This window comes from Leptinotarsa decemlineata, unplaced genomic scaffold, assembly GCF_025532065.1.
Source record: "Leptinotarsa decemlineata unplaced genomic scaffold, Ldec_3_MD MMD2_tig00026282_RagTag_RagTag, whole genome shotgun sequence".
Taxonomy (NCBI): domain Eukaryota; kingdom Metazoa; phylum Arthropoda; class Insecta; order Coleoptera; family Chrysomelidae; genus Leptinotarsa; species Leptinotarsa decemlineata.
This window is the reverse complement of record NW_027412668.1, coordinates 7,999,172-8,014,847: the sequence shown is the minus strand read 5'-3', so window position 1 is coordinate 8,014,847 and position 15,676 is coordinate 7,999,172. Positions and strand designations below refer to the sequence as shown.

At 33.9% G+C, this 15,676-nt stretch overlaps 2 protein-coding genes and 1 non-coding gene across 3 annotated transcripts; 2 read left to right on the top strand and 1 right to left on the bottom strand.

The window, feature by feature from the left end:
• Positions 1-1,582: 1,582 nt before the first annotated feature.
• Positions 1,583-4,994, bottom strand: mRpS11 (mitochondrial ribosomal protein S11). The gene is made up of 5 exons (XM_074179762.1): positions 4,690-4,994; positions 4,504-4,634; positions 3,573-3,673; positions 1,797-1,862; positions 1,583-1,742 (listed from the first exon to the last, which is right to left on the bottom strand). Exons 1-5 carry the CDS (start codon positions 4,884-4,886, stop codon positions 1,635-1,637), a joined length of 603 nt encoding a protein of 200 aa, XP_074035863.1. The 5' UTR covers positions 4,887-4,994; the 3' UTR covers positions 1,583-1,634.
• Positions 4,995-6,229: 1,235 nt separating this feature from the next.
• On the top strand, positions 6,230-8,196 carry LOC111502509 (uncharacterized). Its single transcript, XR_012466721.1, has 2 exons — positions 6,230-6,703; positions 6,858-8,196. It is a non-coding gene; the product is annotated as an uncharacterized protein (transcript).
• A 1,725-nt stretch (positions 8,197-9,921) lies between these two features.
• On the top strand, positions 9,922-12,924 carry LOC111502518 (uncharacterized). The gene is made up of 2 exons (XM_023156619.2): positions 9,922-10,497; positions 11,645-12,924. Exons 1-2 carry the CDS (start codon positions 10,158-10,160, stop codon positions 12,589-12,591), a joined length of 1,287 nt encoding a protein of 428 aa, XP_023012387.2. The 5' UTR covers positions 9,922-10,157; the 3' UTR covers positions 12,592-12,924.
• The last annotated feature ends 2,752 nt before the right edge of the window (positions 12,925-15,676 follow it).

The following is a 15,676-nucleotide window of genomic DNA, read 5'->3' as shown; positions in this document are numbered from 1 at the left end:
TATGAATTTTGTTTTGAAAAACCTTCTGCTTGTAATTAAAATGTTTCTGGTTGAATATGATATCAATTATCTGGTCTGAATTCCTAGTCACAATTCCTAGCAACTAATAGTCTCCAAATTTTTATCTCCTATGAGTAAGTCACAAACAATACTCCCCTTGAAGAAGCTTGACAGAAATTCAAAGGAATCAAAAACCGAATGAGACAAGAAACGTTATGGTTTCCCGTTTTGTCAATTCACATTTGTCGTGGATGGAGAAATAGATCGACTCCTTACTAGTTCACATGACTCCAGTTATTAAGTGCGTGTCATATCGAGCTTTGATTAGAAGTTTGGGTGGAATGGGTGAAGTTATAAAAAAATGTGCAGCATATCAAAGTTAGTTTTTTCAATGGAATGATATTTCATGCCTATTCCGATTCCGACAGAAAATTACTTCTAAAAAATATTGGTGGTTCAGATGTTCAATGTGTTGTATATTGTGTCAGTACAGCACCCGATTAAGGGGGAGGCAAACCGGGCAATTTCCCGGGGCGGCAAAAATGAGGGGCGGCAAAATTGAAGAAGGCGAAAATTTGAGAGATGATTAAACAAAAAAAACACACCCTACACAAAAGTTATTAGAGTATAATATATTTCTATTGACATCACAGATTACAAAAATAAAATGTGGTCATACTGCGTCCTTCAAGCTGTGCTGGATGTTGGTTTTGAATAAATATCTTAAAACGAAACTTATTTTGTTTCATTAACATCGGCAGGGAAAATTTGTCTTTTTATAGGTTAAAATTACACCATCTATGGAATAACGCATGGGTAAAAGGCGGCAAATATTATTTTGCCTGGAGCGGCGAAATAGTTGGATCGGGCACTGTGTCAGTATATTCCACCCGACAATCTTGAAATGTAAAGTTGTGTGTTAATTAAATCATTAAACATCATTGAAACTGTGTTTATTAACTGAGGATCCTTGAAAATGAAAACTCACTTCAAAATATCTTTCTTGTCATGAAGATGTTTCTGAAATGATGTTTCTCATTTACAAATAATAATGTGACCAAAATATTTTTTTTAATACTTGATGATTCGAAACTCGAAAACAAAAGTATATTATTTTCAACATTGAATATCTCTAGCAAAACCTTTGAAAACGAAATTTCAGAGTTAAATGAGCTTGAGACAATTCGATAGATATTCAACAATATAAAAGAGATATTTCTGTATGACAGCACTTTTCTCAATCACCATAACTGCAATACAGGAAATGAAGTTTTCTTCTGGATTTATTCTATATCAGAGGTTTCAGTTCCACCGTTTATTAGGTGGATGAAAAATTTTTGATAGATGTAAACACGTATTATAGGACACTTTCTTATTCTTCAACCCATTATGAATTCATTTTCATTTCAGGTCACAATCATTTGTTTTCTTTACAAATTAGTATTCTTACAATTTTCACTATGATCATTTCTACTTCTATTTCAACTAAAAAAAAAAATCCGAGTCCGAACTTGTAACATTCACTTTCAAACAAACGTTTTATATTTTTTGAACAACTGCATACATTGAATAAGATCCAGAATATGGATGATATACTTTATTTACAAAATTTGAACCAATGAAAATACTGCTGATTACAACTTCCTTTGCTTTCTTGCTCTTGGAGGATTCCAAGAAACGTGTGTACTATCAGTTATTGAAACAATCTCCAATCCAGAAAGCTGAAGTCCTTTTATTGCAGCCTGTAAAACAATGCAGTCACTCAAGATGAGATTCCCTTCAAAAATCATACTTACCATTCTTCCAGGACCCAAACCTCTTACTCGCACTCGAACAGTTTTGATTCCTTTTTCAAGTGCTTTCTGTAAGATAAAATTGAGAGATGAAATAATGGCAGGTTTGATCTACAAACTGAAATCGATCAAGAAATGAATTAGCATCTATGAATTACATATTTGAGATGTGTGTAGAACCTCATCGTTCATTGAAAATCTCACGATATAGTATTACTGGAAAAGGGAATGGATTTACAAGTCTGACCCCTCTGGATCTGTACGTTACGGAGGTTGCGTTAATAGCCATGGTACGATTGCGCATGGCTGGTGTTAACCTCGAAGTAGGAATGGGTCAATTGAGGCTGGGCCTATGGCGGGAAAGCGCTTACTGCGCAACCTCTGCTGCAGGCAACAAGTGATGCAATTGAACCCAGATTTGTGTTTAATAAACCCTATAAAATACAAATTAAGCATAACACAGAGTCAGATGCTATAAATGCAATACGGATTTATACAGACGGCTCAAAAACCAAAGAAGGCTCAGGATGTGGAGTGTACTTCAGGTCACTAAGCCTAAGGATTGAGTGGGGAATGGGAAAAAATACCAGCGTGGTCCAAACAGAACAGGCTGGTATCTCAATCGCCACAAAAAAAATAACCAAGAAAGGAAGTTCTGGCAAAAACATAACAATCTGCACTGATAGCAGACAAGCACTATTAGCCTTGAACAGACAGCATGTTACCTCAGGGTTAGTATTAGAGTGCCACCAAGATTTAGCCAAAGCCTCCTGAGGTGAGTTAAACGGCATGACAGGAGTAAAGGTAATCGCATTGCCGACTCTTTAGCCACGGAAGCGGCTGGACTAAGAATTTTAGGACCCAGTGGCACCCACGGCCTGATGACTTCGACAATTGCGGAACTAGTCAAATGTTACACCCATGCTCAATACTTAAAGAGATGGGATGGAATCAAAGGATCACCTTGGGCGACCCTGGGAAGCTGGCGCCGAAGAAATATCTGGCGATGACCAGGAAAAATCTACGCCTTACAGTAGGATTTCTGACTGGCCACTGTCAACTAAGGAAACACCTCAATAATATGGGGCTAGTGGACACACCTCTATGCAGGATGAGTGAACAGGATGATGAGACTGTCAGGCATGTCCTGTGCGAGTGCCCAAAGTTATCGTCAATAAGAGAGTGTGTGTTCGGCGAGTCTTGGCCTACACCTGCCGATATAAAGGAGATGTCTCTCAGCGACCTGTCCACCTCCCTGGAAAGGACAGGATGGACGATGACCTAGGAGGACTACTTCTCGGGAGGATGTACAATAGGTCACATGTGGCCTAAGTGCGTGGGCTTACACTCACCCTTCCTACTCTACAGATACAGAGACAGAGGGAATGGATTTTCATCAAGTGTTGGTCAATCCCATCATTGATTTTTATTATATATTTTTGGCTGGTTACTTTTGTTTTGCTAAATGGCAACATTGAAAAACTGTTCAGCCATTTTCATGACCATGATAGTTACGAGGGGTGTCATTTTTTAGAACCCATAAACCGTTATCTTTCAAACAATAGTAATCCAATCCAAACACTATTTTTCAAATATACTAGAATTCGACGTATGAAACCTTGAAGGTAGGTTGAATAAAATTGATTCAATTTTAGGTTTGTCTGAATATATTAACATATACCGTAAGGGTTACAAGTCGTTTAATTTCTTTGGCTAGTGAAATTTTTTAAATGAGTTTATCATCTGGTATTTAAACTGTTTGATGAAGTGAATATTTACCGAGCCTATCGTGATAGCCGTGGCTTGTGCTGCAACATTTGTTCCCTTTCTAGTATTCTTGAAACCTTCCACACCACAAGACCTTGTCAATTGGGGAACACCTAAAAATTCATTCATCAACAGGTAAACCGTTTTACAATTTTCATTTTACATTATTGTAAAACAAATTAAACTGTTACTACAAAAATATCTATACTAATTTAATGAACTCACACCAGCTGTATTGTTGTATTATACTATATAGACAATTCTAATCTAAATATCTGATTTTTAAAAGACTGTTATAGGTACTTCAAATATGTCTATTTCTAAGTGATATCTATTTGGTATTCTGTTCACTTTTTCGAATGACTGAAGATTCATTAGTCACAAGAGTTCAACTTAATGATAAATGCCTATACTAAACCATTTTTTAAATGCTACACACCTTATAAATTCATTCAGAACCATTTAATTATTAAGACAATCAAACAGTTGGATGTACCTATTCAAGAGGAGATCTAACAAGGGACCAGTACAAAAGTTTGATTGTGCTTACAGAAAATTCCAATAAGCTTCGGATTATAAAATCCAGCATTTTCAAAGATTGAGATTAGGAGTAGAATGTCAATTTTGTATCTAATGTAACACCAAAATCAACTGATTCATCAACTTTTTGGATAGCACTATCATGATAAGAACCTATAGTTGATGCGTTTCGAGAAAAACTGAACTTAAAATATTTTCCTATATTCAACATGAGATTTTTCAGTACACCATATTCAATTGTTTTTTGAAGTAGTTTAGCAACTTCAAGATTACTAATCTTTTTAAATATATTCAGGTCATATGCCAACAATAAGAAAGAAGCGAGAGAGGGAGGTATATATTGACGAAGAAAAAAAAAAGTTCAATAATTGAAATCAAAATGAGCAGTGTGAAACAAAATTACCTTTGGCATCAGTTAAGCAAACTATTGTATTATTTGGCGACACTCTTATATTAAATATAGGTAAATTTTTGAAAGCTATCCCATTGAATATCCTATTTGGTGTATCGAAGGTAGGAAAGGTATCACTGTTCCTGAAACAATCGATAATATATCAATTACTGGATATTGTTCTAGAACCTAACTCACTTATGAATAATAGAATCTACATCAATCGATTTTTCACCGACTGCGCCTTCATCAGTTGCTGGGGCAGATCTTAGCATTTCTTTTCGATCAGTCGTTTCTCTACAGTTGAAAGTGCTTGTAAAAAAGTTTCGTTTACATAAAATATTATGTTCAAGCGAAATATTTCTAAACATGAAACACAGTTGCTTCACAACCATGATTATTTCAATTAAAAATAAAAGCAAGTATTAAACAAAACTATCAAGAGTTTGACAAAGTTTTTGATTTTAGATTTACAAGGAAACTTTTAAGGTTACTCTTCTTCTTATGTACTTATTTTCATTAACTCGACGTTGTACTCGTTGTAGACCTTTAATCCAGTTCATCAGAAAGAAATATATATATATATATATATGCTGAACTGGTTTTTCCGGGTATTTGATCCGTGTATGTGATATTATCTCTAATTTCACCTCTAATTTCAAATTAGAGATAATATCACATACACGGATCAAATACCCGGAAAAACCAGTTCAGCATATTCCTATCCGTGAAAACTTCATATTTTATATATATATATATATATATATATATATATATATATATATATATATATATATATATATATATATATATATATATATATATATATATATATATATATATATATATATATATATATATATATATATATATATATATGGAACATATATGCTTGCATAATATCGAGGGCCAATGTATTACCTATAAAGAAATGTGGGGACGATGTGTATATTTCGAAGTACTAGCTAGAACTTCAAAATATAACCATCAAGATATGACCTTCGTTCTCCCAATCAACGCATATACCGCTAATGATATATGCCGCAGTAGCAGACGAAATGCTTGGTACTACAAGTCTCATTCACCCACGTACGAATCAGCAATTTATTTTATCTAATCGTAACTTCGGCCCTGAAAACCATACGAACCATATGCAGCAGCTCCTCTTTACTAAATATCAAAAGCTCATTATAATATAGGTTGTAGAAACCAAAGTAACACAGCACCATTTTTCCACTTCGTTCGTTGATGACACCAGAGTGAATATCACATCGTGAAGAGAGGATTTCAACGAAGAACTTTGTAGGCCATTCCTTTATAACGTGATTCATCTCTACAAACTATTCCGTGCTCCGTTATCGATCTTTTTGTTAACCAGCTGTCGTCCCCCTCTACGAACGACAACCCTCAGAAGTCGAAACTTGTGCGACCTGAGAATTAAAAAGGTCTCGGATTTTGACGTGCGATTCCTAGTACGGGTTGGGCAATAGGAAGTAAAAATTGATCATCTGATCTCGCGGCTTGAACCACCGATTCACAAAGTGGTCGATTGGAGGGTGGAACAACCTACCCACGTCAAACCATAGTATTATACATACTACGGTCAAACCAACCGACTATCGTCCTACGGTAACCGGTAACAAATAATGGATTATTTCAACCAACAATACTTTCACAAGAGGGATTTTGAAAGAAATTTTATTGACATATGAAACTTAATATTTCGTTGAAATTTCAGTACAAAATGTCACTTTAATAAATTTTGTGTTTTCCTAGTACCAAGTCCAATCACCTAAATCACCTGTCATTGACAGGTGAAGTGTGAAGTCATCTGTCAACCCATCGAGAGACATGGAGGGTTCTCATTGTTATCCTTTTATTTATGTTAAATCACAAAAAAAAGATGAAAAACATATTCAAATAAAAACTGAATCCTTTTGGGACCACTCCGATTATAATAGTGAACGCTTCAAATGTGATATGGATGCAAACGTTAAATGTGAAATTGTGAAAGAGGAGCAGGAGGAAAAACTGTGTGTTGACAATTTATCTAGAAAAAACTTCAATACTGATAATGAAGACTATAATCATGAGAATGATATGTTTCCATATCAGGAAAATGCGATTTTAGATAAGAAGCAAATGTCACTAATACCTGAGATACATGACAAACTGTCTGAAAAGAAAATTTTCGCCATAAAGTGTGAACCAGGTACAAATCATTGAATTTTTCAAGGGATAACTTATTTTCTTCAACACAATTCCCTTGTTAACGTTAAACTATAAATAGCAATAATCATTCTATGTAGTCGATTCATTTTTACACATAATTTTGATTAATTCATTTGTTTATTTTTTCTCATCAGGTTCTGAAGAAAAATCATCCCATTGCACTATAATAAAAAAAGAAACATTAGAGAATGAAAATAGCCCTGAAGTACGCCTGGCAGATGAGGTAAAAAAAGAAAATGACTCCAGAGAACCAAAACTCAAACTGAGGTTTCCTTGTGGACTCTGTTCAAAAACTTTTTCTGCTACCAAATCATTGAAATGTCATGTAGCTGTCGTTCATAATAATGAAAGGCCATTTCAGTGTCAAATTTGTTTGAAGAGTTTTGGCAGAAAATCTTTCTTGAAAGAACATGAAAATTACCATACAGGAGAAAATGTATTCAAATGCAAAATTTGTTCAAAAACTTTTGCAAAAAAATCAGTGTTAAAAGTACATCTGGAAGGTCATGTCAAAAGGTTCCAATGCAAATACTGTCTGGAGACCTTTACTCGTAAGACTCAGCTTGTAAAACATGAAAGATCTCATAATGACAAACCATTCCAATGTGAAATATGTTCTAAGGATTTTGCTCTAAAAATTTACCTAATAGAGCACACAAGAACACATAGTGGGGAGAAACCCTATGCCTGTAAAATATGTTCCAAGAAATTTTCTCGAAATTCTCATTGCAGAAGGCATGAAAAAGCTCACTCTGGGGACAAACCATTCCAATGTAAACTTTGTCAAAAAACATTTTCAAGAAATTCCCACTTGGTAGAACATGAACGAACACACACTGGAGAAAAACCGTATCAGTGTACATTTTGTGAAAAATGTTTTTCACGACAATCCAATCGGAATATGCATGAAAAAACTCATTATGAGATTAAACCTTATGAGTGTCACATTTGCAACAAGGCTTTTGCACAATCTTGTGACTTAACAAAACATGAAAAGAGCCACGTTAAAGAGAAAAAGCGGTTGAGTAAAGTTGAAAAAGTTAAATGAAGGTAATGGATTTCTGGTACAAAGGAAAAACTAATTCAGTGTAGCCAATCCAGTTAATGTCCATAAAGATGAATATGATTGACAAGTCGAGTTACCGAAAATGTAATGTGAAGCTTAAAAAAAACTAACCAGTTTATTTAGAAGAGAAGAAGAATTTCATCATTCAATGCATCTTCAGTATGGAAAAAATCATAGTTTCCAGGGCTCCTGTATAGAGATATTTCAAAATGTTTTATACCAAAAGGTATTTTGTCAAAACCTCTCCTTCTATGGCACACTTGATAAAGAAGTAATAATAAAGAGAACTAATAAGTTTCGGCATTTCCTTCATAGAGTTGCTGAATACATACATCAGTTGACACAATTTGACAATGTCAAGTTGGCACCTCAATGTTTACATTTGGGAATAAAATGATATAGGTGAATGATTTTTAATTTTATTACCTTCCTTAATAATCATACTGATTAACACATGTCAAAAACTCCTACCATAATCTAATGATACTTGAACGTTTCGTGTATATATATATATATATATATATATATATATATATATATATATATATATATATATATATATATATTGTTTTTCATCCATTGTACATTTGGCATTAGTATGATAAGAAAAAGTAGAAGATCCAGTTGCACTTCTAGGAAAACGTCCAAGCCAAAATTTCTATTGCATGGTAACTTAATGGTTTTCATTTTCAATATCAATCTAATAATATATACAATATGACGTATATGGAACTATGGTCATATTACTTAATATACCTACATCGCTCGAATCTGTATGTAGAGTTTGTATGTTCACGAGTCACATAAAATTATACATGAAATTTTATCATCCAAAAGATGACTGTTTTAGTGATCATATTGAACATTACTAAAAAGCAAATCGAGAAAATCAATATAGAATGATATGACTGTTTTCAGTCACTGTACACTTTTTGCTGATAACGCATCGATTTGTGAGACAGTACTCAATTTTTGTTATACCGTTTGTCTTAGTTCTAACGGTAGGCGCCGTATTTGGATAATACATTTCCCTATAGAGTTGTTTCGAGTTAATACCCTGAACATTGGGAGCGAGCCATAATTGATCTTATGGAATAGCAGGGCTATGCATCCCGCAATGCTTAATTGCTCGCGATTGAGCAAGTCCATGCATATTGCAAGGCAACTTCGTACTTCTGGATTATTTTAAAGTTACTAGGGTTCCGGACACTCCGCGACATAGCGAAGAGATACTGTGAATATCTCTGTTGTCGTGTCGTCATAATCGTATGCTATTAAGGGCTTCACCTGTGTGATGAAACAGAGCACGACTAAGGTAACTCCCAAAATGCTGGTGCCGACCTCAGATTTTGACATCTAGCTGTAGTCTTTTTCTCTACTGTTGGTGGTTTGTCCCTACAAGCTAGAGCTACCTCCGTGACTGTTTCTATACACTTCACAAAGAAAATCAATACAAAATAAATAAATCAAACCAGAGTAATCTCTGCTGAATAGTCAAAAATTAATGTTCCACACTGTTGAAATATGTTACTTCTGAGGACTCGAGTCGAGATCTGTTGCATAATTTCCTAAGACATTGAAAGCCAGGCTAATATACTGACTACTCTGCATGTTCTATCGAACGTCAACTCGAATGCAGTTCAGAAGCCCTCTAGGCATCGCTGAATAAATTTGCGGTAAACGATAAATTTTCAAAAACTTTATAAATGAATGGTTCATCGGGAATATTAGAAATAAAGAAAACGGTAAAAATCTGCATTTCACATGCCAATGTGTTTTTCTTTGTAAGAAACATTTTTTTCACAAATTCACGTTATAACAAATTGAAACTTTTCAAATACCATTCAATAAACATGTACATGTACTTCACAATTCATATTCAGCTCTATACAAATATAAGCCATAACTTATATACCTACCTTTTATATGTCACAATTAACCGTTTATTTAAGGTAGAACAAACTGACACTTTCATCGATAAAAATGTCTCTCTCTTTCTAACAGTTTACAACTTTGGCATTATTTTCATCAACTCATCTACATCAACATACTACAATATTGTAATAAAAAAAATCTGTTCATAAAAGGACCAAACTTGGAAGCTGGGAATAAAAAAGAAGAAGAAATAGTGGAAATGTGGAAACACTGGAAACTGGGAACTGGGAACATGAAACTCTAGACACAGGATTAAATAGATATAGAGAAAACATGGAAGTGATGATTTGTGGAATTGATTGATATTAGTGAAAAATTGTTAAATCATTATTCGGAGAAATTTAGAAAACTTGTTGGATCTTGCACTATTAATTGAGAATAAAAAAATATTTTTCTCTAGAACAAACAAAATAAAAGGTTTCTCTTGAGTAAAATGGATGAGTCCCAGTTTTTTCCTTTTACTCACAATATATTGCAGAATGATATTGCAGAACATATCCAAATAAAAACTGAAAATTCTTGTGATCACATCGACAAGGCTAAATTGAATTGTGCTGTGAATGTTAAATGTGACTTAGTGAAAGCTGAGCCAGAGGAACTATTTGTCTGTGAATTATGTAGAAAACATTTTGATACTGAGACCGAACTCTCCAATCATGATTTGATAGAATGCCAAAGAAATGTAAATATAGAAGAGAATCAAGAGTCTTCAATTCCAGAGTTCAAGGATAAAATAACTGAAAGCAAGGTTTTGAACATAAAGTGTGAACCGGGTAGGTATAGATCAGCGGTCGTCACACTTTTCTGGCCAAGGGCACACAGGACAATGTGGGTGTTAGTGCCGGGCACATTAGGTCGCACAACAACCGAGTGTCACTTTTTATTATGCAAGTCGCGCGGCAGCCGCGCGTCCTAATGTAAAGGCACTCTGAGAGCGTTTGCCTACTTGCTTAACCACCTTATGGCCGTATGTAAGATAACATCGCTATAATTATACCTTAATTATTCAAGAAGGTCTTTGAATTTTCGATGATTAACTTAGCGGGCGCGCATAACATTTATAATACTTACATCTTTCAATTTGTTTTTTGAAATTTCACATGCCAGAATGTCTTGACGCAGCAAGTAATGAATAGGCAACAAATTAGGTATATTCCATTCCTTCTTCATTAAAGCAATCAAACCATTAATTGCACCCACCATTGACAGACAACTATCAGTACACACTGAAATCAACTTTTTACAGGTGTTTTGTGTTTTTCCACAAATTCTTTTAGAACTTCCATAAAATCACAACCTCTCGTATGACCCTTCATGGTAATGCAAGACTGCTTGTGATTCCAGTACGTTCAAGTTCGTCAATTAATGCCTCAAGCAAATTTTTTCAAATATCTTCAACAAGGCGGCGACGGTGGATTCAGAGAGCATAGGGGAGAGCAAAGCAATGGGAGCCTACTAAGGGGAAGTTTGAAGAAAACCTTGTTAGTCAAAATTCTTGTTATTTTTTATAATAAAATCTTACCTTTGTTATAAGAGAACACTTCAATCATAGTTATAATCAACTACAGACATGTAGATAAGGTACAATCACAGTTTTACAAAAAAAGTCAGTCACTCTTATTACCCGACAAATGCGCCTATTGAGAGCCCATTAATTTTTCCTATTTGAAAAATTTTGAAACGACGTTAGAGAAACGGACTATCGTCAGTCACCTTCGCCGGATTTGAACGCAAAATCTGTTTTGATTTTGTTTATGACATGTAGTTGGCTATTGAAATAATTTACTTTGTCGCGGGCCGCAAAAATACTGGCCACGGGCCCCATGCGGGCTGCAATTTGACGACCACGGGTATAGATAAACTTTCAAACCAACATGAAATAGTTATAGAGATTTTATTAAGTTTATCCTTTCTTTCCAGGTTTCGAACAGGAATTATCCTATTCTACCACAATAAAAACTGAAGAATCATACGAGGAAAATGTTCCTGAAGAATACTTACCAGTTGAGGTTAAAGAAGAAAATGAGTTCAAAGAACAAATGCAAGCATCTTCCAAAGAATCAAAAAACAGACCAAGGATTCCTTGTGATCTCTGTACAAAAACGTTTTCTATTGCCAAAACATTGAGAAATCATGTAGCTGTGGTTCACAATAATGAAAGGCCATTTCAGTGTCAAGTTTGTTTGAAAAGTTTTGGCAGGAAAGCCCTATTGAAAGAACATGAGAATTACCATACAGGGGAAAAATTATTCGAATGTAAGACCTGTTCCAAAACTTTCTCAAAGAATTCAGTGTTGAAAGTGCATCTAGAAACTCATGTCAAAAGGTTCCAATGCAAATACTGTTCGGAAACCTTCACTTGTAAGACTCATCTTGTAAAACATGAGAGGTCTCATAGTGACAAACCATTCCAATGTGAGATGTGTCCCAAAGCTTTTGCTCTGAAAGTATACCTAGTAGAGCATATAAGAATTCATAATGGCGAGAAACCGTATGCCTGCAGAATATGTTTCAAGTGTTTTACTCGAAACTCTCATTGTAGAAGGCATGAAAGAACTCACTCAGGGGAGAAACCATTTCAATGTAAACTGTGTCCAAAAGCTTTTTCACAAAATGCCCACCTAGTAGATCATGAAAGAACTCATTCCGGAGACAAACCATATCGGTGTTCATTTTGCGATAAAAGTTTTTCACAAAAATCGTATCGAAATATACATGAAAGAACTCATAATGGAATTACACCTTTCAAGTGTCACGTCTGCAACAAAGCTTTTACACAAAGTCATCGGTTAGCAAAACATGAAAAAATCCATAAAAAAGAGGAACAGTTATTGAGCCTACCGGAAGAAGGGAAAAGAGTTGAATGAAGGCTATATAATATTGCTTTAATGAAAAAATTGATTGAGCTCTGGAAGATGCTGTACAAATGCCAAACCACTGGAGGTTAAAACAATTGACGAGAAAGAAAGTTTTAGAAAATTTAATGATGAGTTAGAGAAGTTTTCACAAACAAATATATTTTTTTGAGGACCAGAGATTTCCATTGAAAATCACACCTTCACTATTGCCTACGAAAAAGAGGTTTTCAGAAGCCTACATATTGATAAGAAATATAACAACATAAAATATGGTGTGAAAATATAGTTTTGTGTGCAAGTTTTTGTTTCATATTATCTCAAATATAATTTTTGTTATAAATTGATGAACCTGTATTATATTTTCAATTAGTTTTCCAAACGGTTCATATTGTTATCTAATACTTTTTTCCTTTTTGTACAAGGAAAAACTGTTTCTGAAAAACTTGTGTAGTCATTTCTGATTTAGGATTTATTATTTTCAAATTTAAAGACTGAATTTCAATGTACCTCGAGCTATAATAGTATTTATTTGCTTTTTTTTAGATAATACATAGTGGCATAGTACAAGTCAATAATACACTTAAAAAACTATTAATTAAAAAAAAGTTGAGTAAAAAAATCAATTGAAATCATACATGAAAAAAAATATTGATGTTAATTTTCTTGCTCAGTTCATCAAGACATTAACAAATACAGTATCTATGCAATATGTCTCAAGAATACAGTTTTATTGAAAAACGATTTTGGACAAACTTTGCAGTGATATGATTTCACTATTTCATGAATTTTCTCGTGTCTAGACAGGATGTATTTTCGACACAAACGTTTTGAACAAACTTTACATTGAAAGGACAGATATCTGTGAATTTTTAGGTGGTGCATGAGAAAAAAATATTTAGACACAGATTGATTCAAATGAAAATATATTCAAAACTCACTCAATTCATTCAAAATTTCTAGAATTAGGTATATAGTCCATAATTATTAACAACTAGTGAGTGAAATTTAAAATAAATCATATATAATATGTCTCCAATCTCATTCAGACGGATAGTATATAGCTAATGTAATTTAATTAAGTGAAATAGATGAAGTGATATATGGAGTAATACCTACATAATAGTTCAAAACTATCCTAGAAAAATAAATGCGTCAACACTAAAGAAAAACCGAATGTGTCTAATATTCTAATTACTGTGTATCATATTATCAATTTATATATTTCAAGCTGTATACATTTCTATAATGAAATATATTCATTTGATAATACATTTAATTGTACATGCTTGGAATAAATATTGTATGATTAGGATTAGGATAAAAGTTTATCTACTTATTTCCCTCTTTTTATTTCTAAAATAACTTAAACCAATGACGTCATATTGTCATGTCATAAATAACACTCTGAATGTTATTCACTACAAAAAGGCTACTGTTGTAGCGAAGCATGTGTTATTTTTGAAAATACAGTTTGAAATCAAATCTTCAGATGTAGTTTGTGAAAAACGGGTTTATTTAAACTTTAGTACGAAAATTAAATTTTGGATTGGCATCGCTGCGAGTGGATAACTTCTGTTTACTCTTTTGCTGGGCTGACTCGGCGCTCTGATCAAAGAGTACACCAACTCTTTGGCTATATAAATCAAGATGGCGGAGAAGCCAAGCCTCTCCACCAATCTCGACTGTTTTTATTGTAAAAAAGGTGTAATTAAAAACAAAATTCAGTGCAATGGATGTAAAGTGTATTTTCACCCAAGCTGTGCTGCTATAGAGAGAAGGAAAAAGTGTTGCGGAAATCCAGAATTCCTGGAGAACCAGACAAACGAAAATGAAAATGACTTACCATCATATCAAATCCAAATTGAAAGTCTGAACTGGGAAAATAAAATCCTTAAAGACGTAAATAAAGAATTGCAGGAACACATTAACTTCCTAAAAGAGAAACTACACAATTTAGACTTTGAAAACGCCAACAAGCCACAGGCAGAACAGAATTTTAAAAATCAAGAAATCTTCAAGGATGCCTTGAAATCGACGGTAGAAGAAATAAAATCAGCCATGGAAACTAAATTTCAGTTACTGTTGAGCGAAATAAATATTTTAAAATTTAGATTAGAACCAAGCAAAGAAATATGTAAGTGTTATAAAAATAAATCAGCCGAAAAAGCATTAGGTCTACAAAAACCATCAACATCAACTGATAGAGGATCACAAAAAATAAGAGATAACAACCATGGAATCTCCAAACAAAAAACTGGAGTATTGGCAGATAATCCTAATCTCAACAAAAATCAGGAACCTTTAAAAGACAGGGTGGCCAACTTAATCAAAATGCCCGAAAATATCAAACAAAATCACACGGATATTGTTACACAACAAAAAAATCCTATTTCAGCGCCATCAGTAAGTCAAACCTTCACTGATATAGAAAAACATCAAAGAGCTATAATGACAGACATCATAAACCTAGAATCTCAGACAATAGCGAGTGATACCCATGAGGAATGGACAGTGCAGAGGAGGAAGCGTAAAAAATCAACTAGGAAAAATGTAGGACAGTCCGAGGAACATAGTGGCAACTTCAAAGGTGCAAACCCAAAATGCTACATTTATTTATACAAAGTAGGAGGTGACGTAATAGAGGAAGATATATTATCTTTTCTCAGTTACAAAACCGATGATAATAAAAAAGAGTTTATCGTGAGGCTTTTACAACCAACCAATAGAAAATACAAATGCTTTCTAGTTGTAACAGATTTTAAATATAAAAACACGTTATATAACCCCAATTTCTGGCCGCGAGGCGTGCACTACCGAAGGTTTGATTTCAATAAATATTACGAGAAATATAACATTAGAGATGTAATAAACAGTGGTCTGGGCAACCCTGAATCAAATAATGAAAATGTCAACAATGTTGAAGAGGCAAGACCATCTTTTTTAGATTATCGAATAACAGAAGTCATCCAGACCTAGACCAGATTATTAATAATCACAAACATATCCTGATTTTTTATCAAAATGTAAGAGGATTGAGAACTAAAACTAAGGAATTTTATGAGAATTCCTTGGCAAATAACTTCGATGTCATTTG

Excerpts from the sequence above, each read along its gene's own strand:
- mRpS11 (XM_074179762.1), bottom strand. The coding sequence starts at position 4,886 with ATGGTTGTGAAGCAACTGTGTTTCATGTTTAGAAATATTTCGCTTGAA. Across the intron at positions 3,674-4,503 it reads TTGCTTAACTGATGCCAAAG|GTGTTCCCCAATTGACAAGG; the intron begins GTAATTTTGTTT and ends ATGAATTTTTAG. Across the intron at positions 1,743-1,796 it reads GTTTGGGTCCTGGAAGAATG|GCTGCAATAAAAGGACTTCA; the intron begins GTAAGTATGATT and ends ATTGTTTTACAG.
- LOC111502518 (XM_023156619.2), top strand. The coding sequence starts at position 10,158 with ATGGATGAGTCCCAGTTTTTTCCTTTTACTCACAATATATTGCAGAAT. Across the intron at positions 10,498-11,644 it reads GAACATAAAGTGTGAACCGG|GTTTCGAACAGGAATTATCC; the intron begins GTAGGTATAGAT and ends CTTTCTTTCCAG.